The sequence below is a fragment of the Emys orbicularis genome, chromosome 8 (genome assembly GCF_028017835.1).
Source record: "Emys orbicularis isolate rEmyOrb1 chromosome 8, rEmyOrb1.hap1, whole genome shotgun sequence".
Lineage (NCBI taxonomy): Eukaryota > Metazoa > Chordata > Testudines > Emydidae > Emys > Emys orbicularis.
The window spans coordinates 23,485,002-23,509,720 of record NC_088690.1 but is presented as its reverse complement, the minus strand read 5'-3'; the positions used below and the strand labels follow the sequence as shown (position 1 = coordinate 23,509,720).

The 24,719-nt window shown below is 38.9% G+C and overlaps 1 protein-coding gene across 1 annotated transcript in view; it reads left to right on the top strand.

The window, feature by feature from the left end:
* The first annotated feature begins 2,271 nt into the window (after window positions 1–2,271).
* LRRIQ3 (leucine rich repeats and IQ motif containing 3) overlaps window positions 2,272–24,719 on the top strand; it is a 65,894-nt gene continuing 43,446 nt past the window's right edge. The window contains exons 1-3 of the mRNA XM_065410197.1: window positions 2,272–2,532; window positions 6,038–6,361; window positions 10,297–10,430. Of these exons, the coding sequence (XP_065266269.1) occupies window positions 2,272–2,532; window positions 6,038–6,361; window positions 10,297–10,430 (719 nt within the window). The remainder of the gene's footprint in view (window positions 2,533–6,037; window positions 6,362–10,296; window positions 10,431–24,719) is intronic.

Below are 24,719 nucleotides of genomic sequence, written 5' to 3'. Positions count from 1 at the left end.
ACTCCTGGTGAATACAGATCCAAACCCCCTTTGGATCTTAAAACAAGGAGAGATCAATCAGGTTCTTAAAAAGAAGGCTTTTAATTAAAGAAAAAGGTAAAAATCATCTCTGTAAAATCAGTATGGAAAATAACTTTACAGGGTAATTAAACTTAAAGAGCTCAGAGGACCCCCCTCTTCTGTCTTAGGTTCAAAGTACAGCAAACAAAAATAAACACTCTGGTAAAAGGTACATTTACAAGTTGAGAAAACAAAGTAAATCTAAGACGCCTTGCCTGGCTTTTACTTACAATTTTGAAATAAGAGAGACTTGTTTAGAAAGATGGGGAGAACCTGGATTGATGTCTGGTCCCTCTCAGTCCCAAGAGCGAACAACCCCTTAAACAAAGGACACACACAAAAGCCTTTCCCCCCCCAAGATTTGAAAGTATCTTGTCCCCTTATTGGTCCTTGGGGTCAGGTGTCAGCCAGGTTACCCGAGCTTCTTAACCCTTTACAGGTAAAAGGATTTTGGAGTCTCTGACCAGGAGGGATTTTAGTACTGTATACAGGAGAGCTGTTACCCTTCCCTTTATAGTTATGACAACTGCGCTTTTGTGATGCAAAAGTCACTTCACCACAAACATAGCAGAAGTTATCTGCACTGTTCACACAAGTACAAGGCATCTCTGGTCACTTTGGCTAAACAGAAATGTGTCCCTTTGCAAAATCAAAAACTGACAAATAAGAGAGCACGACACTGTATGATTTCTAGAGCTGATATAGGGCAATTTGTTCAGCAGAGTGATGTAAGCTTTGTTATGATTGCATCATCCATGACTTCTAGGAATAACATGATGCAATTCATATCATGTATGACGCAATACCAGCTTCAGATTGCATCATTCATTGTTTTGCCTAAAAAGCAAGTACTGTCCAAACCCAGTCATAGATTTATTCATAGATCCAGTCGAAGATGTATTTTAATCATTTCTGGTTTAAATTGAGATCCCTTCCCTTTATAACTCACTTATCCTCCGCCATTCCCAAGTCAAGGGTCGTATATACTGACCCAATAGCATATCTTCAAAACTAGAGCCAATCAACAATTTTAAGCATCATTTTCGTTCTCAGTGACCCAGAATTAGTAAAGTTTGACTACATTTATTTCAGAAGCATTTTGGCTGTAGAGCAGTGTAATTAGATCCCTAATATTGGAGTAAAATATTTCTGTACTTATTTTTTATTTTTAATACTGTGGCATTAATTGAATTTGATAATTCATACATTGATGTGTACATTCCTTATGTTACAATAATCAAAGTCTAAAAAAATTGCTGAATCCAGCTGTTCTTTGTAGTTACATTTTTTAAAAAAGATAATTTCAACTAAAGGGACATTCCTACCTTTATCAATAAAACCACATCAAATTGTGCCTAATTCCAGCAAATGTCATACAGTAAATAGTGTTGGATTGTCTCAGTATTTGAAAAGAAAACCTTCTTAGCTGATGCAGCAAATGATATTGATGATTCATTAAGAAACACTAGCGGCAGGGACATTTGTGCTGCTTTCGATGCTCTCTTTTGGATAAGATGTAAAACGGAGTTGTTCACCATTTGTGGTTATTAAAGAATTCATAGAAGTTTTTTTGTAAGAGCAGGGCTGTTTGCTCTTGTGTCCTAACTAGATTGTAACTCAGGAAGTTGCATTCTGCCAACAAATTTCTCCATGCAGTTTCAATGGTTCATGTTATTCTTTGCTTATTCCAGTCTAATTTATTGTGTTGTGTTGCTGTGCATTCTTAAACATTGCCTCTCTTCCAAAGTGGCTGCATTTAGCAGCTGATGAATTCATCCCTACAACCCTTACTCATGTTAACAGGTAAGATCAACTAATAAACAGCCAGTACATTTATGTATGTACTATTCATTGACTGCTTGATTGAATGAATACAAAATATAAAGGGTTGCATAATCAAGCCTACAGTTTGCAAAGCACTTTTTGGGTTCCTTTGGAATAAAACGTACTATATACTAGTAACATGCACTTCCACTTTTTCATTCACTTTTATGTTTTCAAATTAATCCCATAAGAGATTCCCCACTCCCTCCCACCCCCCCGTGGATGTGTAAAATTTTACAGAGCAAGCAGTGTTGTAACAAACAGTTGTATATTTATTTGGGGTATTTGAAGTTTTTCTTTTGAAAGTTGAATAAATGCAACCTACTGTGTAGTCCTTCTTCTTTTCTTAGATCTCTTGTGGATGAACCACAAAGCAAATAACCAGCTATGGAGGAATTAATGGAACGCCTTGTTTCTCCTTCTGAAAATCTGTTACTCAGATATGGACAAACTACCAGTCAAGCCCACGTAAAGAAGCTCAAAGATCTTGTTATAGTTCAGTTAAATGGGCTATATTTAAAGAATGTGAGACATTTGCAATACTGTGTTTTGCTTAAAGTATGCATCCTGTCTAATAATTATATTACAGATATTGATGCACTTGAATGTTGTACTCATTTAGTTAAGCTGGATCTCCATGGAAATCAGGTAAACAGTTGTTTTGGAGCTATGCAAAACAGAATAGTTCAATGAAGTAAATTTATCTGTAAACTTGTGTGTTTTCCCAGTATTTCTTAGAAGCAATTTAGATTTTAAATGCAGACTTTAACAGTATTATTTGTACATAGCAGTTGCTCTTCCAGTTTAATATTTTAGATTTTTACTCTAAAAATATCTGTTCAGGAACAGTTGGTATAATCTTGGCTGCACTGAAGACAATTGGATTTTTGCCATTGACTTGAATAGGGCCAGGATTTCACCCTATGTCTACCTTTTTCTAGCACAACATCTACCACAAGGGGGTTCTGATTCTTATTGGGGCCTCTGTGCATTACTGTAACTTAAGTCTTAAGTGATGATAATAATAATAGCTCAACACATCTGCATATGAATTTATAAAGGTATGTCAAGATTATATAAATATAGAATTTGGTTGACTGAAGAGTGATAGCATGAAATGGAGTTTTTCCCAATAAAAATTTCCCATGCATTGTCTAATGCATAGATGTTAGCAGTGGAAAAGACCCGCTAAGATAGGCCATTTAGGGTATATCTACACTGGAATTAGACACCCACAGCTGGCCCCTATCAGCTGACTCTTGATGCGGAGCTGTTTTATTGTGGTGTAGATGTTCCGGTTCAGGCTGCAGCCCAAGTTCTGGGACCCTCCCACCTTGCAGGGTCCTAGAGTTTGGGCTTCAGACCGAGCCCTGCGAGCCAGAATCAGGTGGCATAGGCCAGCTGTGGGTTTTTAATTGCAGTGTAGACGTACCCTTGGTTTTCTCCCAGTATTAAAGGATTGTTCCCTGTTCTATGTTAACATGCTTTGTCCAGTCTAGTTTTAAATTATTAAAACATTAGAGCTTCCACTGCTTTCTTTGGGAGGCTGTTCTTTAAAAAGTGGAAGTTAAATCCCAGTGAGGAAAATAGAAAGGAGCATAAACTTTGGCAAATAAAGTGTAAAAATATAATTAGGAAGGCCAAAAAAGAATTTGAAGTACAGCTAGCCAAAGACTCAAAAAGTAATAGCAAATTTTTTTTAAGTACATCAGAAGCAGGAAGCCTGTTAAACAACCTGTGGGGCCACTGGACGATCAAGATGCTAAAGGAGCACTCAAGGACGATAAGGCAATTGCGGAGAAACTAAATGAATTCTTTGAGGGGGTCAACAAGCATGGACAAGGGAGAATCCAGTGGATATAGCGTGTTTAGATTTTCAGAAGGCCTTTGATAAGATCCCTCGCCCAAAGGCTCTTAAGCAAAGTAAGCAGCCATGGAATAAGAGGGAAGGTTCTCTCATGGATTGGTAACTGGTTAAAAGATAGGAAACAAAGGGTAGAAATAAATGGTCAGTTTTCAGAATGGAGAGAGGTAAATAGTGGTGACCCCCAGAAGTCTGTACTGGGCCTAGTCCTATTTAACATATTCATAAATGATCTGGAAAAAGGGGTAAACACTGAAGTGGTAAAATTTGCAGATGATACAAAACTACTCAAGATAGTTCAGTCCCGGGCAGACTGCAAAGAGTTACAAAAGGAGCTCTCAAAACTGGGTGACTGGGCAACAAAATGGCAGATGAAATTCAATGTTGATAAATGCAAAGTAATGTACATTGAAAAACATAATCCCAACTATACATATAAAATGGGTCTAGATTAGCTTTTACCACTCAAAAAAGAGATCTTCGAGTCATTGTGGATAGTTCTCTGAAAACATCCACTCAATGTGCAGTGACAGTCAAAAAAGCAAACAGAGTGTTGGGAATCATTAAGAAAGAGATAAATAATAAGACAGAAGATATCATATTGCCTTTATATAAATCCATGGTACTCCCACATCTTGAATACTGCGTGCACATGTGGTTGCCCCATCTCAAAAAAGATATATTGGAATTGGAAAAGGTTCAGAAAAGTGCAACAAAAATGATTAGGGGTATGGAACGGCTGCTGTATGAGGAGAGCTTAATAAGACTGGAACTTTTCAGCTTGGAAAAGAGACAACTAAGGGGGGATATGATAGAGGTCTATAAAATCATGACTGGTGTGGAGAAAGTAAATAAGGAAGAGTTATTTACTCCTTCTCATAACACAAGAACTAGGGGCCATCAAATGAAATTAATAGCCAGCAGATTTAAAACAAACAAAAGGAAGTATTTTTTTCATACAACGCACAGTCAACCTGTAGAACTCCTTGCCAGAGGATGTTGTGAAGGCCAAGACTATAACAGGGTTAAAAAAGAACTAGATAAATTCATGGAGGATAGGTCCATCAATGGCTATTAGCCAGGATGGGCAGGGATGGTGTCCCTAGCCTCTGTTTGCCAGAAGCTGGGAATGAGCGACAAGGACTGGATCACTTGATGATTACCTGTTCTGCTCATTCCCTCTGTGGCACCTGGCATTGTCCACTGTTGGAAGACAGGATACTGGGTTAGATGGACCTTTGGTCTGACCCAGGGGTCGGCAATGTTCGGCACGCGGCTCGCCAGGGTAAGCACCCTGGCGGGCCGGGCCAGTTTTATTTACCTGCTGACGCGGCAGGTTCGGCCGATCGCGGCCCCCACTGGCCGCGGTTCGCCATCCCGGGTCAATGGGGGCGGCGAGAAGCCGCAGCCAGCACATTGCTCGCCCGCGCCGCTTCTTGCCACCCCCATTGGCCCGGGACGGCGAACCGCGGCCAGTGGGGGCCGCGATCGGCCGAACCTGCCGCGTCAGCAGGTAAATAAAACTGGCCCAGCCCGCCAGGGTGCTTACCCTGGCGAGCCGCGTGCCGAACGTTGCCGACCCCTGCTCTGACCCAATATGGCTGTTCTTATGTTCACATTATTATAGAATTTACTTTTAAGATTTTTTTGTTTATCTTTGGTCTATATCTTCCTTTACATGGTTCTATTCCATTAATACTCTTAAAATATAATAGATTGGAACTGGATTTTGTTTTTGTTTTTTTTGGAAATAGAAAAATCTATTCTCCTTGGGTTGAAAAAGTGTCATCTACTGGGAATAAAGCCTTTGGCATGTGGCACTGGAAATGTCTTTTCAATTCATGGAGCAAAAGTTTTCAACTAGATTTGGCCTTCTGATCTTTTTTTGTGTGCTGGAGATCTGTTGAGACAAGCCACAAACAGAAAGATGCTGAAAAACAAAGTTCAGAAGAAGCAAATCCAAAATTGCTGCCTAATGTGGTTTGTGGGGACTTGTGGTTTGATAGATATGTGAACTTATGATCCTGTAAATAATAATTAGCTTCAAAATGTTTAACCTTTTTACATTGTTATAGCTCATTGCCGTGATGCCCGGGGAGGGTTACGTATTTGGTGACATCCTGGTCACATCATGCAGTAGCTCTAAATAATAATTAGGGTCCAGATTCAGCCCCGGTATAGTTAGTGGAGTTTCAGCTACTTACATAGTGTATTGGTCACTGTGGCATTTTATAATTTAGGATCTAATAAACTACACAATTCAAAATTTCATTTTCATCATTATTTCAGATACAGCATCTTCCTGGCCCAACATTTTGGGAAGGCATGAAGGAATTAAATCTACTCTATCTTCATGACAATGGAATTGGAAAACTGGATAATGTGCATTCGTTATCTTTCTGTCCTAATCTGATAGGCCTCACCTTGTTTGATACTCCACTGAGTCTAAGAATAGCATATAGGCATATTGTTGTTAACAGCATTTTCTCACTCAAAGCACTGGATTACTATGTAATTTCTGATGAGGAAATTGTTGAGAACTGGAAACTTCCCCAAAAATATAAACCATTTAGCCCTAGCTTTTTCCTTGATTTTTGCCATGCTCCTCGAAAGGTAAGCAATTATGTTACATCGAATTACATTAGATATTCGTTAATAAAATGTTAATGTTTTATATGACTGTGTTGCACTGATTTATACATTTTATGATAGCTGTGTTAAAACTGTGTTCCATATTTTTTGGGTAGAATAAAGCACTTATATATCAAAACAGTTGTATGTGATCAAAATGCTTAGTCTATCTATATAGTACACTCTCATTGGTTTGCCATTGTATTCCTATGCTTTGATCAAAAACAAAATTCAGTAATCTGTCATACAGTATATGAACATTTCAAACAGGTTGTGTCGCTCCCCATGAGTACCAGGGTTGTGCGGCATCTCACAACTACCTGCCCTTAGCATAGTCTTGTCTGTGCCAGCTGTAGATCAGCTCCCTGAAACCACCAGTCTTTGGCAGCCCAAGTACTACCTTCCAAGTCTCCCTCTCTCTGTACAGGTAGCGACAGGCACATACTAACCCCTGAATATTCGGTGTGTTACCTGTAGTGTCCAGCCCCTTATCCAGTGAACACTCACAGAATTACCAGGGCTGCTATTCCCACAGGAACAGTACACACCAGCTCATAAGATTCAACACTTGGCTTTACACCACAGCACTTAAATATATCTATAGTGAAAACAAGAACAAGTTTATTGTTAAAGAATAGAGATTCAAGTAATAGTGAGTAAGAATATTGGAAACAAATGATTATATGTAAATCAAAATCATAACATGCTTTCTAGAGACTAAACTCAACTAACAAGTTACTGTACTCATCTGTCTAAAGAGGCTTAACTCACCCAAAATGCTCTTTAGCATTTTCAAACACTGATTGAGACCCCTTTTGCATGATGCAAAAACACTGTTCTTTTTCTTCCTAAGTAAAGGGTGCCAGGGTGTCTATTTTGTCTCTCAAATATAGTCAAGCAAACCTCTAATGTACAGTTTACGATAAGGTTCTCTTCCCCCATTGTACTTCTCTTCCTATTAGATCCTTTCTGAAGTTCTTTCTTATCCTCCTTACTTCGCATTCAATCAAGACTGGTGATAGGGGACCCACTGTGAATGAGACAATACTTAATTTACACATAAACAGATAAATGGAGAGATATGTTCTGTCTGACAGTAAACAATATGTTTTTCACCTTTGCTGGTGACTAATACCTTGATACAAACTTTAAGAATATATTTTAGTATATATGCATAAATCCTTACAGTCTACCTGTGCATACATTTAACAATGATACTGATGACCAGTATGACACCAACTTTCATTTGAGACCTTATATGACATTCTTTAGTGAACAAGAATGTATGTGCTAAAATCAAGAGAGTCCAGCAACCCCTCTGCACTTGTCAGTTAGCATTAAGAGGTTCTTCGGTCACACAGGTTAAAACTTGACACACGTATTTAAGAAAACCTCTCGATTAGTACCAGCACATAGGACAATAAGCATTGATTTGCCATACAATACTTCTAAATGCACAGTGGCTATGGATAATAACTGCACCATGTCAGAAACTCATTCATCCAAGCTAATGTCTTCTAAGGTTGATGACTAATGTTTTGTAAATGACTGTTTTACTTAATTTTATTATACCATATACCATTGAAATAAATCTGCTGCTTATGCAGATAATTTCCAGAGTCTATTTATAATCAATCACTCATTTTCCCCTCTGCAATGTGCATCCTACTGGTAGTTAAAAATGATAATTCTTTGAAATTTTTACTTGAAAAGTAATGGAAAAATTGTGTTATAAGAAACACCACACTTTTGTACTAGAATAGCACAACACTGACTTCATAAAATAAATCTGTGGTGCAGAAATGTAATAATCATGTATTACATCATATGACGCAAAAACTTCAATATCATTTACTATTTCAATAGGACAATTAGCTGCTGTATCGCAACAAAAATTGAAAATATAGTCATATATTATTCAGCAATGGTGCTGAGCCAAAACCCTAGAGCTGAACAATATTGAACTGGGGTAGATTTAAGATTCTTATCTGAATCCAAATATTATAGTTTGTTCTCTTGCACTGTTGCTATGGAACATGCGCCACCTCTCATTTTGTGAAAATAGGTATTGAGACAGTGGATCAGACCATTAGACCATGTAGTTTACTATTCTCTCTCTCGGACAACAGTCAGTACTAGATGGTGCATGGATGTTTCTTCCTAGCCCCCATCAATTAGAGGTGGATTTTTGCAGTGGGAGACAAACATGTTAAACCCAACTAGAAACATGAATATTTTCATTACAATGCACTAGAAATGAGGTGCAACTTGGAGCTGTGACGATCAGAGATGTGCATAACTCATCTGTACTAAAATAAAAATGGATTCTGTCTTCCTACAATATTTGTTGCCTAACATAAAATTTATAACTTTAAAGAAATTGATATATGCTATTAGTTAAAGTGGTTTTTGAAAACACAATCTTTGCCTTAAGAGGAATAACTTTCAGAGGTGTTTTTTGATGCTCGTAAACCCTGCATTTCTGAAGTTCCAAAAGCATAGAAAGAATCCCAAAGGTGACAAAATATATTTGGATGAAAACAATATGGGGAACTTAAAGTATTAACATATCTTGAGAAAAAGCATTCAGTAAATGCAGACAATAGGAAAACCCCTCAAGAATGTTATTTTCCCCTCCTCCTTTTGGAACTATTTTAGTGGAGATGGGACTATGTCTTACTGAAGGTGGTAGCAAAAGGTTATAATGACAAAACATTTGTGCAGTTAACTTCACAGCTTCTTTGGATGGTTTACAATAGAAAAATTAAAAACAGTAGAAAATGTAACCTTTCAAACACCAACCTACTGAACGGGGTGATACCACTTGATTTCATTGGCACTACTCACATTAGTAATAGCTAGAGTATTGGGCCCTGAAATAGGAACCAGTTCTATTTTTGGGAGGGATAGACACTGAAAATATTACATTCTATCATTTTTTTCTAAATTATACCTAGGATATTGTAATAAAACCATGCTTGAAAATGTTTAATGTGCTTTTATATTGAAATCTGTTTGAAACCCACCCATATAAGGCATCTTTCTGATTTAAGAGACCTCTTCTAAGCATATCCAAATGTACTATGCATAATTCTACTCCACTTATGGTAGAAGACCACCTCCATTAAACAACCAATTTTGTCAGTCCGTTTGAGTAACTGCTGAAGATATGTTTGACTGTAGTAACATTTTCTGAATTTGAATGTTTGTAACTGCTGCAGGCTGTATAAAGTAGCAACCTGTATTTTAGGCCAACTCCGTGTGGGTTTAGGCATAAACAGTTTAGTAGATGGAGCCTTTAGCTGAGAAGAGAGAGAAAATTTTGTGAAAAATGAGAAGTATATTTTTTTCATTTTAGGCTTGATGAAGTAGTATAGAAAAGTGAGCGGTGTCTTGTTTTACATTACTTTTTATTGTATTTATAATCAAACTATATTCTCATTTTCATAATTCCTAATAATTCATAACCCGTTCAGTTATTCAGATATTTTACTAAAGAAAGAAAACAGTATTTTTTCATTGTCCTACAGTAACAATAATATTGTAATAATCTAGGGTTATCTTTATGTTCATAGCGCTAACTGGTTTTTCTGTAACTTAAAATGAATTACATTTCTACAATAGGCAGAATAGTCTCACCGACAGGTGTTTGTTTTATATGGGAAGGAGGGTACTGACTCAGCTTCTGGTTATAAATTATTTCTCAGCTCTGTTTCAATAAAAATTGACAGTTTTTTATTCTGCTTATTTTAAGTTTTCTTCAAGCAAAATACCTTGCTCTTCCCCTTCAATTGTTAGCTATGGAATGAAAATTAAAATAATAATCCTTTTTAAATACATTGTTTCAAAATTATTTATTAGAGAAGTACAGATTTTAAGGCACAATATTCAACATATTTTCATTTGAATTCATACAGGAAGCAACCGTTGAGGAGGAGATAAATGTGGTAAAAGATATCATTGCAAAAATCAATCATATTCTAGCTCATCACTCACCAGTTGTGATTGTTCAAAGATGGATAAGGGGATATTTAACTAGGAAAAGATTTGGGTATGTACATTTTTTTTTATTTAATTTTTTCAGGATGGAAATGGAGGTTTTTTTTTAATGCAGAAGAATAAGTACATATTTAGAAAACCTATAAAATACTTTATCACAGTTGTAATCACTTTATATAGCAGGTAAATATTTAAGGACAACCAAGGTATAGTCAGGAATGATATACCTATGGCTATTCCAGAAATAAAAAAAGGTTCTGTGTGCTTACAATATACAGTATTTGAAGAAATCATTCAACAAAATTCTTCTGTGTTGCTTGATGGCTAAAGTGCAGAGTCTCTGAATGTGTCTTTAGTTTACTGTATAGCAATCAACTAAATGGCAGAAAGCACAGCTGTCATAAATAGTGTTTTTGCACTGCAAATAAAATTTCTAGTGCATTATTTATTTCTATTCTATTTTCATTTTATCTTAATCTCTATATATCTTACAAGTTGATTGAATTTTCCTGTAAGATGTAAAACAAATTCATTTTCATATAGAGTTGTCTATACATCACATCTATACAACCCAGCCAATCAATAATAATGATAATAAGGACAAGATGTTTGGTACTATATTGTAGAATGTTCACTTGGATGATTGCGCCAAAAATAAGTATATCAGGGGTTTTGTCATTATGCAAGTGAGCCAGGCTAATGCTGAAAGTATTCACAGCATTTATTCACAACTGTTCATTTTTACTATCTGCTGAAATAATCTGCTCTCAAATCATACTCTCACAGTCTGATTCTACACCTGCTCTGAATCTATAATGGTTGGAAATTGCAGCCTAACCTGGAAAGTGTTGACAGAGCAAATAATGCCCACCATGCATGTCTCTTTGGAAAATGGTCAAAGAAAGAAACCGTAAAACATGAAGCACTAAGGTGGCAGAAGTCTTTTTATTTTAAATGTGATTGTAAAATGTGGGTATTATCTGAGAAGTGAATCATAACAATATCTGTATTACGAGAGAACAAATTATTTTGATTTAAGCACTTGGTTTTTAAAAATGTAGTGAATCCAGTGTCCCACATATTGGAGGACATATCTCCTTGATGTGGGTCTGCTAGAGAGCCAACTCCTCCTCAGTCTTCCAGAGGTATGGAAGGTTTTGACCATAAAAGGAGGAGCAGGATTTGGAAATCCAGTAATGGTGTATACCTCCGGCCTACCACAGAGTAGAGTCCTGTGTGGAACTATTATTTTTAATCCCGCTCCTGTCCTGCCCCGCAATACCCAGTCCCACCCGCTCCTCCATTGTTTCTTGCATTTTATCGTACTCCCCCTTGCAAAAACCTTAGATCACGCAAATCATGCAAGAGAGACAGATTCCCTCATGCTACAAAACCCCCCCACAATGTTAATGTGGTTAATGTATCCTGCAGGAAAAGCTTTATCTGGCATGTTGGGGGAATGGGGGGTTATGGTTAGTCAAAAATTCCAGTTAACTAAGAGTTATACTTACGAATGGAGGGAGGGAGTTTGGGTGCGTGAGGGGATTTGGGGAAGGGGATTGGGGTGCAGGAGGGGTTTTGGGGTGCCGGATCCGGGTGGCGCTCACCTCGGGCAGCTCCCCACAAGTGGGAATATGTCCCTGCTGCTCCTAGGTGGAGGCGCGGCCAGGAGGCTCTGCACACTGCCTCCATCTGCAGGCGCCATCCCCACAGCTCCCATTGGCCACGGTTCCCGGCCAATGGGAACTGTGGAGTCAGCGCTCGGGGTGGGCTCTGCCTAGGAGCAGCAGGGACATGTTGCTGCTTGCAGGGAGCTGCCTGAGGTGAGCGCCGCCCGGATCAGAAATCAGAGATATTAGAAATGCTGGTTTCTAGAGCTTTCCGGTTGGTAAAGTGCCGGATAACACAGTTTTTACTGTGTCTATATATAAACAGAATTCACACACAATTTTTACCACTAAAAGAATAAAAGAAATGTTGCTTAAACTATGTAAAAATACTTTCACTCCTGTTATAATAGACATCAAATCTCTTTTTATTCCTCACTTAAATTTAAGTATTAAATCCTTTATTTAAAATAAAGGAAAAACTTCCTCTAAATTCCTGAAATTCTATTTATGACAAACCGATGAGAGATTTAGTATTTTCCCACAAATTACTGCACTCTGTTTTTTCCCCCCACCCACCCAATCCTGCCTGCAACAAAGTACATTTTACCCGATTCTGCTATTATGGCAGCGGGCCGGGCCGGCTCTAGGTTTTTTGCCGCCCCAAGCAAAAAAAATTTTGGCTGCCCCCCTGTCCCAGCCCTGGGCTCCTCCCCGCACCCCCCTGCTGCCCCAGCCCTGGGCTCTCCCCCCCCACCCACACCCCCTGCCGCCCCAGCTCTGGGCTCCCTCATTCCTCCCCACCATTGCCCCACACACACACCTCCTGCTGCCCCAGCCCTGGGCTCTCTTCCCCCCCCCCACCTGCACCCTCCTTCCGCCGCAGCCCTGGGTCACTGGTAACTCGCTCCCACGGCAGGTCATTCAGCAGGAATTTTAGATGTGCACAGAACATAGACAGGATTGGTTCCCATATGGTTACAGAACTGCAGTAAAGTGGAACAATTTTCAGCTTGTGTGATTGGAGGATATCTGGATGCATATTATAAGACTGTCCTACATAAATGAGGAAAAGTTGAGGTGCCTTTATTATTCTTCTGTTCCACTCTTTCTTTCTATGGGGAATTTGCCAATGCAATATCACTGTCTTCCTTTTACACAAACAAAAAAAAAGGGTCTCAGGAGGGGGCAGTTGGGGACAAGGAGAAGGGAGGCTTAGATGGGGTCCCAAGGGGCAGTTAGGGGCAGGGGTCCCGGGAGGGGGCGATCAGGGGACAAGGAGCAGCGGCGCTTAGATAGGGGGTGGAGTCCTGGGGGGCAATTAGGGGCAGGGGTCCTGGGAGGGGGTGATCAGGGAGCAGGGGGGGTTGGATGGGTTGGGGTTTCTGTGGGGGGCAGTCGGAGGGAGTGGATGGGGGCAGGGTGGAGCTACTCTCCTTCCCTGTGGAGTGTCCTGTTTTTTGAATGTTAACATATGGTATCCCTACCTTCCCAGTGCAGCTCTCCATTCAGGGCAGGCTGCAGCATGAGGTCTCAGCTCCCTCACTCCCTTCCCCTCTTTCCTGTTGGTAGTGGCCAAGGGAATGCTGGGAAATGTACTTCTTTCCTTGCTCCAGGACTGGCTCTATAGGCAGGGAGCTAACCAAGGAACTACAACTCCCAGGGCCCCCTGTTGGTTCTCAGCTCCCATGCTGGATCCCTGCTGCCCCTGCAAATGGGCTGCCCCAAGCACGTGCTTGCTTTGCTGGTGCCTAGAGCCGCCCCTGGCAGCGGGTCATGTGGGACCCACAGGATCCCAGTCCTGCTGCTGGGCTCTACCGCTGAGCTCTTTTCCAGGGATGTTTCCTGGGTGCAAGCATGTAGCATTTGGCAGGTGATAGTATGGAGTGGACTAGTTGAAACTTGATAATGTGGCTCCGCAGCATCCTCCACTGAAGACCACTAACACATCAGTTTAGGGAATATTGCAGACCAGAAACAGGCATAGTGCAGATTCCAGTCATTGGCCTCGATTTGAAATTAGAGATTTTGCCTGTGCAGAAAATTCTGCTCCCTCATACCACCTCCCTCATACCATTTTGTCATTAAATATTTATGGAAATATGTTAAACCCAAATTTAAAATAAAGGGAAAGTACACAGATTAACCATCAACTGGCAATCGGTATGACTAATCTGTACATACTGTCCATAAGCAGAGAGGAAGAAGTATTTGAGAGAAACAAAAGATGAAGTTATGGTATAAGGGACATACAATATTTTAATTTTTTAAAAATCAAGTGGTTTTCCCCCCCGCCCCCAAAAGTGCCTAAAGGTGTACATGCTATGCAAACAAAGGAAACAAAGTATGCATAGCTTAAAGAACTAATGGCTCACCCCCTCCAAACCAGGTCTCAGTTCAATAATATAAAGCAACATGCCATTTAAAAAAAAAATCCTCATCAAACCAATGAAAAATCCTGAACAGTTACATGAACCTTGCAGTGTTCCCTAATGGTTAACAACTTGGGTTCTGTCAGGCCAAGTGTAGAAGTGACTTTGAGAATCAAGCACTATTTACAGAAATGCCCTGCTATCTGTCTGTCTCTTCTAAATCACATTAGAGCTATTAGAGCATCCCAGTGATCACAGCTTTAGTAATATCACAGAGGGAAAGAGGCCCTTGGGCTGCCTGGATCCAAATCAATTATGACTTTACATGTAAAAACCAACACCTGAAATTCTACCAAGAAATTAATTGGAAGCCAGTACAGCTCATTCATGTATTCTCTGTGTGAGGCATTTCTTAATAAATGAGCATCAATATTCTTCATGAACCTAAGTTTCCAAATAGTCAAAAAGTTCATGTCATTGAGATATAGAAAACTTTCCCCCCACTAATTTCAATTTGAGAAGAAATTGACAATGTTATTGTTTGGCACATTTCAACATGTATTGATAAATTTTGGTGAGTAGTTAAAGGTTTTTAAAGACTCCCTAGTTAAAATGCTTTCATTAGAATGAGTGGGAGCATGCAGAGTTTATAAGATGACCAGGCAGTTCTTAGTCCTGAATCAGTGAATTTACACTATCCATTGGTGTTTGCAATGGTATTTTTAAGTTCCTGAGTTAAAAGAACTGCAGATGTTGTTTTTTTCATTGTTTCCTTTAAAAAAGTGAAATAAAATGCAAAAACTAGTAATTGTGCATTGTTGAAGTTAGATATATCAAGTTAGGAATTTTCAAAAACTAAGCTTGCTTCTGTAACGTTAACTCAGCCGCATTGCACATATGCAGTGTTTTCTATTCCCATTTCATTTGTTAAATGTAATTTAACTTATTTTTGTGTGTTAATGTATACTATAATTACAGCATATGCAGCATGGCAGAGTTTATGTTTTGGGAGCACAGTATATGTTGTAAATTCTGAATTTTGATATGTTCTTCAAGTTTCATGTTTCCTGGCAGAAGAAAGGAAAACAAGTTGCTAACAGAAATGTTTTAATTCCCACGGCTTTTATTCTAACTCCACAATAATTAATAAAAGAGTTGTCTGTAGTATGGAGTAGTACTATTGAAAAGAAAACAAAATATTCATGCAAAAATTTGGCATGCTTAATTTAAATACCAATAGCCCAGTCTTTCTGTCTGTGGATAATGGGGAAGGAATTTAGGAGAACTATATCAATAGAAGTGTGTGTATGTGCTGTGGGGATGGAAGTTTCAGTCTGTAAACTAAATAAAAATAAGTTAATTTTAAAACAAAACTATTGGTACACCAAATAACCCCTTTCCCCCAACCCTTCCAATTTAAAGTATATATACCTTATTTTAAAGTGGTATTCAAGTTGACTGTTTACTCCAATGGGAAACAATTCTCTGTCTCACTAGAGCTTTTTGACACAAGGACATGTCAGCCATGCTGAAATAAATAGCCATTTTTGACATAGAAACGTGGACATTTCCACAAGTATTTCTTTAACGCTGTTTGTTATTTTTGAATGTTACTTATTTAGGCAAAGTCAAGTTTATTAATTTAGAACCTTAGCTTTAGCAAAATAAATTTTTTTAAATCAACACAACTTAGTAAAATAAATAAAAATGCAAGATTGGCCCTTCTCCAAGAATCAGTTACATGTTTTAAGAATGCCCCCACCCCCATCAACATATGAAAATAAGATGATAAAGGTTAGAAATTCATTGGTTCATTTAGTTTATAAGGAACCTTTCCTTCACATATTTTTTTTTCTAATTTTTGCTGCCGATGAGGCAAATAGAGCGACAACCCATATAACCAAAACATTTTCATTACATAGTGAGTATGCTAGTTTTTGAGCTGGTGTAGTGAAAGGCTTCTAAGACAAGTTATGGAGGTAAAAAGAAAGTAGATCTTCTGGTAAATCTTCAACTTGGCCAGACCCACATGGGCAAAAATGATTTTGTCTCTCAGATCCAGCATACCTCCTTTCTAAATAGGCCAACTGCATAGGCAGAAAATGGAGAACTGTAAAGGCCCTCTGTAACATATTGTTGTTCAAAATAGCCAAATGTTCCTCATAATTATGAATGTTCTTTAGAGGAGGAAGCCAAGGGGACATATTTATATTATGGATGACTGACATATCCAGATGTATGTAAATATCTTTTATTCTAAGCTTAATTATGGATTTCACACTCTTGCACACAGTCCTAGTCAGGTTCTGAGAATCCCAAGGAATGGGCTTGCAAAAACCAGAGGAAGTCTAAAGTTTGTGTCTCGTTAAGCTGTTCCTCCAGATTTTACCTTGTTAGGTGCTCTAAATTTATATGCAGAATACACAGCCTGTAAGTGCTATAAATGTATTGAGCTTTGATCAAAGTAGTGAATTCTCTTACCTGTGCCCTAAGTAAAGCAGGTGAGCTGTAGGTTGGGAGGCCAGGCATTCTTCTTAAAAATTTGTTTTGCACAAACTGTTAGCAATTAAAATCTCTTCAGCCCCAGATTTCCTAACCATATAATATTTGGGCACTGACTTGAGCCAGCCACTGCAATTAAATTGCCCCCATGGACATGGATGAAACGAAGCACTGCTTGCACATACCTTAAGGCTCTCCTCTGTTTGTCTCATTGGTCATTCTATGTAAAACAAATATCAAAAAGGGGGGGGGGGGGAACAGACCTGTTCAATATAACGTCCATCAGTCTTCCATTTATCCTGCTTTGGTCTGTAGACTGTGGCCAAAGGAAATTACTTTAGTTGTCTTATAATTTATGGTCAGGCAAAAAGCTAAAATCCCATAACATGTGCTTCAAGTCCCGAGGAGTTTGGGAAAGCAAAATCCTGTCATCTGCATAAGGAAAGATTGGACACAAATCAGTCCAAAATTTTGAGGGTAAACAACTGTAACCCTTCTTAAATAGCCACAGCCTCTTTAACAAATTAGAAAGGAAAGGGGCCAATAAATTTACCTGGTGGACACCCTTTGTGATGGGATCAGTTAGGTTACCTTTCCACTCTATGCTAACTCTGGCCATTGGCTGTGAAGGGTTCTCAAAAGATGGAGGAAAACTCCCTGTACTATTTATATTAGTAAATAATTTTGCTACAACAGGTCCCACCAATCAATATTGTCCTTGTAAGCTACTGCTAGGTTAAAATCCTCCCCAGGAGCTTTATGGCGGCATTTTTGGTTGATCAATATTCTAGCTTCCCTGGTGGAGACGGGGGCCATTCTAGAGATGATGAGGTCCACTGAGATAGATCATAACAAACGATTGATAGATAGAATGTCATTACAAAAGGCAGAAAAATGTGGGACTCCCAAGCATGTTTGGTGTTAAGATTGAATCCCATTCCCACCAATTCCAAAATAAACGATTGATAGATAGAATGTCATTACAAAAGGCAGAAAAATGTGGGACTCCCAAGCATGTTTGGTGTTAAGATTGAATCCCATTCCCACCAATTCCAAAATAGAGATGATTTTTTTCTTTGAGGCAGCAAGTTCAAATTCCTTCCAAAGGGCTCTCTAATCCAATTTTTTTTTCCAGCAATTTTTTATAGTCCCCTCTAAGGTTAAATAATTTCTTAATAGAATCAGTGGAACCATTGTTACTAACTGTCCTTATATTCTGAAGCAGTGTCTCATAACAGAAGCAATCCAAGTCATAGCACATTCTTTTATCTTTTGAATGTGAAAATATCCCATTTTTGCTGGTCAAGTCATCCTGTAATTTTTTTAATAATCTCAGTAAATATGGTGTGGGCTTGTGGGTCATTAAGGTCCAAAAGCTGGTTCTCCAAAGCTAACAAATAATTGGATGTGAGTTTCTCTCTGATTTTAGACTTGGATTCCACTTAATTTGGCTTGAGTTTACAGCTTCAAAATCAGGGATGAGATACAATTTATATGAGGCTAAAGTAGTGAAAGATAAGAAATGCACCCGCATAGCAGTTGATGATCACTGTCTGGTTTAAAAGCTACTATAAAGTTGAGAAACAAGACCATTTTAAAATAGAACTGATATAATCAATCACACTGCTCACTCTAGAAGAGGTGCATGCGAAATAACCTTTCAGATCATCACCTCTTCTATTATTCAAAACCTCCAGCCAAAATCTATTTAAAATTAAAAGAAATGTACATTGTGGGATATATCTCACCCTGTCCATAGAATGACTAGGGAAAAATAAAGGCAACATCCCATTTATTGAGCTGGACGAAAAAATAAAAAAAAATCCTTATTTCCAGGGCCTGGTTAGGCATTAAAATTTCCCCAAAGCACAAAGATTGCTGATGGAAACTTTTCCAGAAGCAGTTTAATGAGAGATTCAAGCTCTGCTGACAGACTCATTATAAAAAGGGGAAACCAAAGAGACCAAATAAACATGCAGGACTAATAGAATAGATTAATCTGGGAAAATATTATTGTAGGCCTGAAAACATGGATTGTCAGGTGTTAACTTGCTAGTTATGACATTTAATTTAGTAGAAATCAGAAGGCCAGACCACTTACAGGTCTACCCCCTTTGCACGCTTAATACCCCCTCTAAAAAGAGTCAAAGCCCAATAGCTGAAAGCCAAGTTTCCTGGAGAAAACTAAATCAAATTGAGATAAATACTTCCTAAATTCCAAATCCTGGGATTTACTTTTAAGTCCAGTAATATTCACTGAGACAATTTTGATAGGAGTTTTACTGGAATCCAAATTGGGTCCATCTAATCAATCCACCTCTCTCTTTCTAGGGCCTCATTACAAACGTCTATTCAAGATTTGATAGAAAAATACTTGTACCTTCACTTAAAGGCAATATTGATAAATGTTATGCACAGTTGCTCTTATGGTTCCTGATAATGTGAGGCAATATCCAGTAACTTTTTCCCTACATAGAGCAATTGATCATTGTGGGTACTCTCTGAAATATAACAGCCATCTCACCTTGATTTATCAGAACTATTCACTGGCCATTGTAGTGAAGAAGTATGAGTTAATTGATGTAAGCTCTGCTCTCAGAGGAAAAGTTGACAGAATTCCCTGTTCCTTACCAACATTTGAATTATTATTGAAGGGTTAGGGAAGCTGTGGTCTAGAAATGGACTGAGTGTGAAGCTGGAAGTTAGGAGACTGGGTTTCTACTCCAAACTTTGCCACTGATTTGCTGTGTGACTTTGGGCAGGTTACTTAATCATACTGTGCTCCAGCTTTTTTCTCCATTTGTAAAATGGGAAAAATACCTACCTTTTTAAAGCACTATGAGATCTATGTATGAAAGTGCAGAGTATTATTATTAAAGGAAAATTTTGCCCTCGGTTACATCCATGAGATCCCAACAGACTTTGGTGATGGGTCACGTGGGTAATTAAGGCAGAATTTGGTTCTAAGCCATTTGAATTCTATCCTTCTCTACTCTGGCAAAATAATTGTTTCAATTAGTAGATACTTTTTTTTTTGGGCTTAATCACTTCTTCACTCAAGTCTGTTATGAAAATATAGTATGCTGTATCTTGGTTCTCTAGATACTACATATTTTGGTTTCACTTTGTTGTTTGTGTGTTTTATTTGTGTTTTTACAAGGCTTGTGACAATTTGTATTCATTCTCTTACTCTTTGTGTTCTTGGAGCAATGATTTTATTGAGCCTTGAACTTTTGCATAGTTGGCATTTTAGCACACAGTTGTTCTTCTATCATTGTCATGATGTAGGTTATATTCTCATCGTCTTCTAGAACAGGGTTATACCTTTAAAGTTTTTATTTATCATTTGTGATGTCTAGAATAAGGATGTATTCATGGATCATCAAAGCAATATTACATCAAAAGGGAGAAAAACTCATCTCCCTTGAATGTTTAGATTATATTTCTGAAGAAAATACATTTAGCCAGCAAGAAACACAAGGAGCTTCAAAGCCACTAGGTGCATCACATAGAATTTACTACTTGTAATTCTCATAAACTTTGGATTGCTCTTACATATTTATGCACGCTTTCCTGCCTGCTTATCTTTGGAATGAAAAAGTGTTCTCCTGAAATGTTTGAATGAATGCAATGTCAAGTACAATAAACCATAGGTAGGCAGTTCTTATCCAGGTCATGATTTCATAGAGAAAGACCAAAGGCAGGCCCCTATACAGTAGATACAATATTAAAATAGTGAAACACAGACAAATATATGTTAGTTTTGAGACTAGACAGAAAACAAAACAAACAAATCCTACACATCACCCTGAATGGCTTAGTTCACTAAGCCTCAGCTTTGAATATAAAGACTCTATAGATCTCCAGTTTCAAATTACAGTGGGGTCAACTTTGTTCTTCATCTTTCTGTAGTAGACAAGGTGAGTAGTGTACTCTCTGTGTGATTTTAAAATGACACATTAAAAACCATGATCCTGTTTGCTGTGTATGGCCATAAAAGAGCCCATGGCATCTTTTATAAGAATAGGAGTTTCCCACAGTTGTTTTTTTATTATTTGTATTACGATAGCACTTAGGAGCCATAGTCATGAACCAGTTTACAGTTCCTTGCAATCAGTTGTACATCTGTTGGTTACTGCTGTCCACTACACAACTGTCTAGAGAAAAATGTGTAGTAATAACATAGCACACTCTAAGACCTTTTTCAGGAATCCTGAGCTCTTTATTGCATTCTGGAGGACTAAGATGATGCTATGGCATAGTGCCATCTTATGGAAACTGAATGTATCTATAAGGAACTACAGAGGCAGAAGGAACTAGTATAGAGACATGAAGACATTCCGGTTAAATTCAGGTCTCATGGAAGTCACTGGGACCAGGATTTCACCATTGGAGTTTATGGATTCTCTGAGTAAGGCACTGAATTTGTCCTAGGCCCTGCATTAAGATTCAGGGTAACTACTGCTGATAACTGGGTCCAGATAGTTCCATCCTTATGAAGAGTGACAGATTCTGTGTGATTTGGGACATAGATAAAGTTTTTCTCTGGGAAGGTGACAGTTTCCCATTTTTCAACTAAGAAAAAGTCTGTGGACTAAGCATTCCCAAAACATTAAAATGATGGAGCTGGTGGGGCTGGTGTGGTTAGGTATGCTTTAGTGTCAACCTCTGCTATATTGAGAATCTCCGAGGGACACAAGTGTGGTCTTCCATGTTCCTCAGAAGCTGAAGTTGAAATGAAGGAAAGAAGTTCTCCTTCTCTTCCCTTTTTGGATTTATGGCTTTTTAGTAGGTGAATTGTGTGTAAACTTAACAAATGTAATTTGTTTGACCCAACAAAATGGCATTTTGACAGTTTGGGAAAAAATTGTTTTACTATGGAGAAATAATGCTTCCTGTGCTGTAACAGGCCTCATGATTTTGCTTCCTGTTTTGTATCATCCTATAGTTATTGGTAATTATTGTATCCAGAGTAATCCAAGGTAACAATATTTATTAGCTCATTATTAGTAATATGGAAGATAAAGCATATCACCACTATAAGGCTGAAAAATAACTACTACACAAGATTAGTACTGACTTTTAATGAGATTTTTATTACACGAGAGCTCTAAGAACATTATTTTAAACCAAACTTTGGATAATTTCCTCCTCATTGCAATATGCTAGAACAGGGGTCGGCAACGTTTGGCACGCGGCTCGTCAGGGTAAGCACCCTAGCGGGCTGGGTCAGTTTATTTACCTGCTGACGTGGCAGGTTCGGCCGATCGCGGCCCCCACTCACCCCGATTCGCCGTCCCGGGCCAATGGGGGTGGCGGGAAGCGGCGCGGGCGAGAGATGTGCTGGCCGCGGCTTCCCACCGCCCCCATTGGCCCGGGACGGCGAACCGCGGCCAGTGGGGGCCCGCGATCGGCCGAACCTGCCGCGTCAGCAGGTAAATAAACTGGCCCGGCCTGCCAGGGTGCTTACCCTGGCGAGCCGCGTGCCAAACGTTGCTGACCCCTGTGCTAGAAAGTAAGTTTAGCAAGAAGAACCTGATACAACACCAAGGTGTCTTTATGGTACAAGAATGAATGCAGGTCACTGAGGACCTTATAATGATTAGCGTGGCATGAACAACAAAAGGCACGAGAACTGATTCACTTAGTGGTGCTTGCAGTGTGTTTGTTTATTTGGACATGTTTATCAGCCCAAAACTTTTTTAGCTCCTTGGCCATCCTCAGATCCATTCTCACATCTGTCAAATTCTATCTTAAGTCAGTTTAGATTTTAGTAGTCCTGTAATCTTTCCCTCTTCTACAATTGAATAGATTCAAACATAACTTGTTCTTCCTAATGCTGTCAGCTAGCATGCTGTCCTCTCATACTTGCTTCTGCAATTATTCTTTCGTGCCCTAAACAACTCACTGAACCTTGTCTTAGTTTCTTCCTCAACTATAATTTTGGGCTCATTTATACTATGTAGGCCACTTTTAACCTTTCCTTTCTCCCCTTGGTGCCATATGTAACTGAACCAAAAATTAGTAACATACAAAATAAAGCCTGTTTTAACTGATTCTGGGATCAGAGGGCAATACTTTTGCTCAGATAAAATAAAATACTCCCCAAGTAGTCCTACTGAAATCAGAGGGACTGCTTGAGGTGTAAGGCACTATTCTTTTTGAGTAAAACTGTCACAGTGTGGCCTTTTGTGATAAAGTTCATTACCTTAAAATAGTAACTTCCACCCCTCTTACATGCGTTCATTTTTAATCTAAGCATCATTAATAGCCAAGGATTCAGGGGTTAAATCAGGCTCATCTAATATTCTTATTGGACTCAGAGAAACTCACACAAGGTACAAGGCCCAGTGCCCCACCCCACCCCACACTTGAGGAACAATGGCAACTGTGGCCCCCTGACAGCATCATTTATCTAACCTTGAAAAGAGTGGCAGAACTGATATATATCTGCCATCTCCCTGATAACTTTGCTTGGACTGGAACAATCTGCTCTATCTTTTCATCTCAGCTTTCATTTGTAGGCGGTAGGTTTATTTTTGTCTTCTTAGATTGTAAATTCTTCTAGATCAGGAACTTCCTATATGTCTTAATAGTGGCTTGGGGCCCGAGCCTAACTGGGACCTTTGGAAGTAATGAAACACAAAAGATAACAAGTGCTCTGTCACTGAATTGATGTTCCCAGTCAGCAGGAATGCACAAGCTGTGTGTTACTTGAAGACTCAGGAAAAAAAACACTCAGGCTCAGATCCTTAGGTGTTCCAGGCTTCACTTAACCCAGCTGGGTTGGGAGGAAAGGTAGCTTAAAGCTATCTTCGTGTTTCCCCCAGTGCCTGGAATACTTGGGGTGCCTTGATGCAAGTTGGAATAGCCTTAAGGCTGATATAACTTGCTCTGGCTTCTGATGGCCCCTGTTCAAGTGGAATTCCCAACTGCCCTTCAGATATTAATCCACAAAAAGAAAAGTGAATGATTTAGCAAATGACCCTGCAGTCACTATGGTGTTGGAGGAATAAAGACTTTTGGCAGTCCATTAGGATCTACCTGTAGGGGAATTCAGGGAAACTGCCATCCCAGTTACAGTACATCAGAAAGTCTGTACCACAATCTTTTCAGGAATCTCTAAGGAATTGTTAATTATTCTGATAGCTCCTAAAAGCCCCAGTCAGGATGAGGTGCTGTGTACTATACAAACATTTATAAGTTACAGTCCCCACCTTGAAAACTGCTGCTTCTCCTTCCTGTTGCAATGAGCTGTTAACTGTCCATTCTCAGCTGAATATCAGAGCAGCAATGTGTGACCAATTAGCCAGCAGTGTGGTGGATAGCACAGTGCAGCACTTCTTCAGCCCATCAGGGGCTTGCCCTGGAATGGGGAGAAAGCAGTGGAGATACTGGAAAAACAAGAGGAAAGTCAGAGGAGATAATGAGAAAATTAGAGGAAAGTGGGAGCAGGAAGAGCCAGGAGATTTAGGGAAACCAGAAGAAAGAGTGATGGAGCCAAGACTTGTGAAATAAAACTAGGGGGACCAATGCTAGGAGACAAGGGTTCAGAAGTCAGCCCTGGAACCAGTCAGCAATAGGTAGTGGGTTAGGATAGAATCAGCCCACAATAGGGTAATAGTTTATGATATAATCTATTAATCAATCCAAGACATCTATAAAAAGAGACCATTGCGATAATCCAATCTGACCTCTTCTATAATGCAGGCCATAGATCTCCCCCCCCCCCAAAAAAAATTCCTGAAGCATATATTTTTTAGAAAGTCTGATCTTGATTAAAAAATTGCCAATGATATAGAAACCTCTACGACCCTTGGTACATTTTTCCAATTTTTAATTATCCTCACTGTTAAAAAT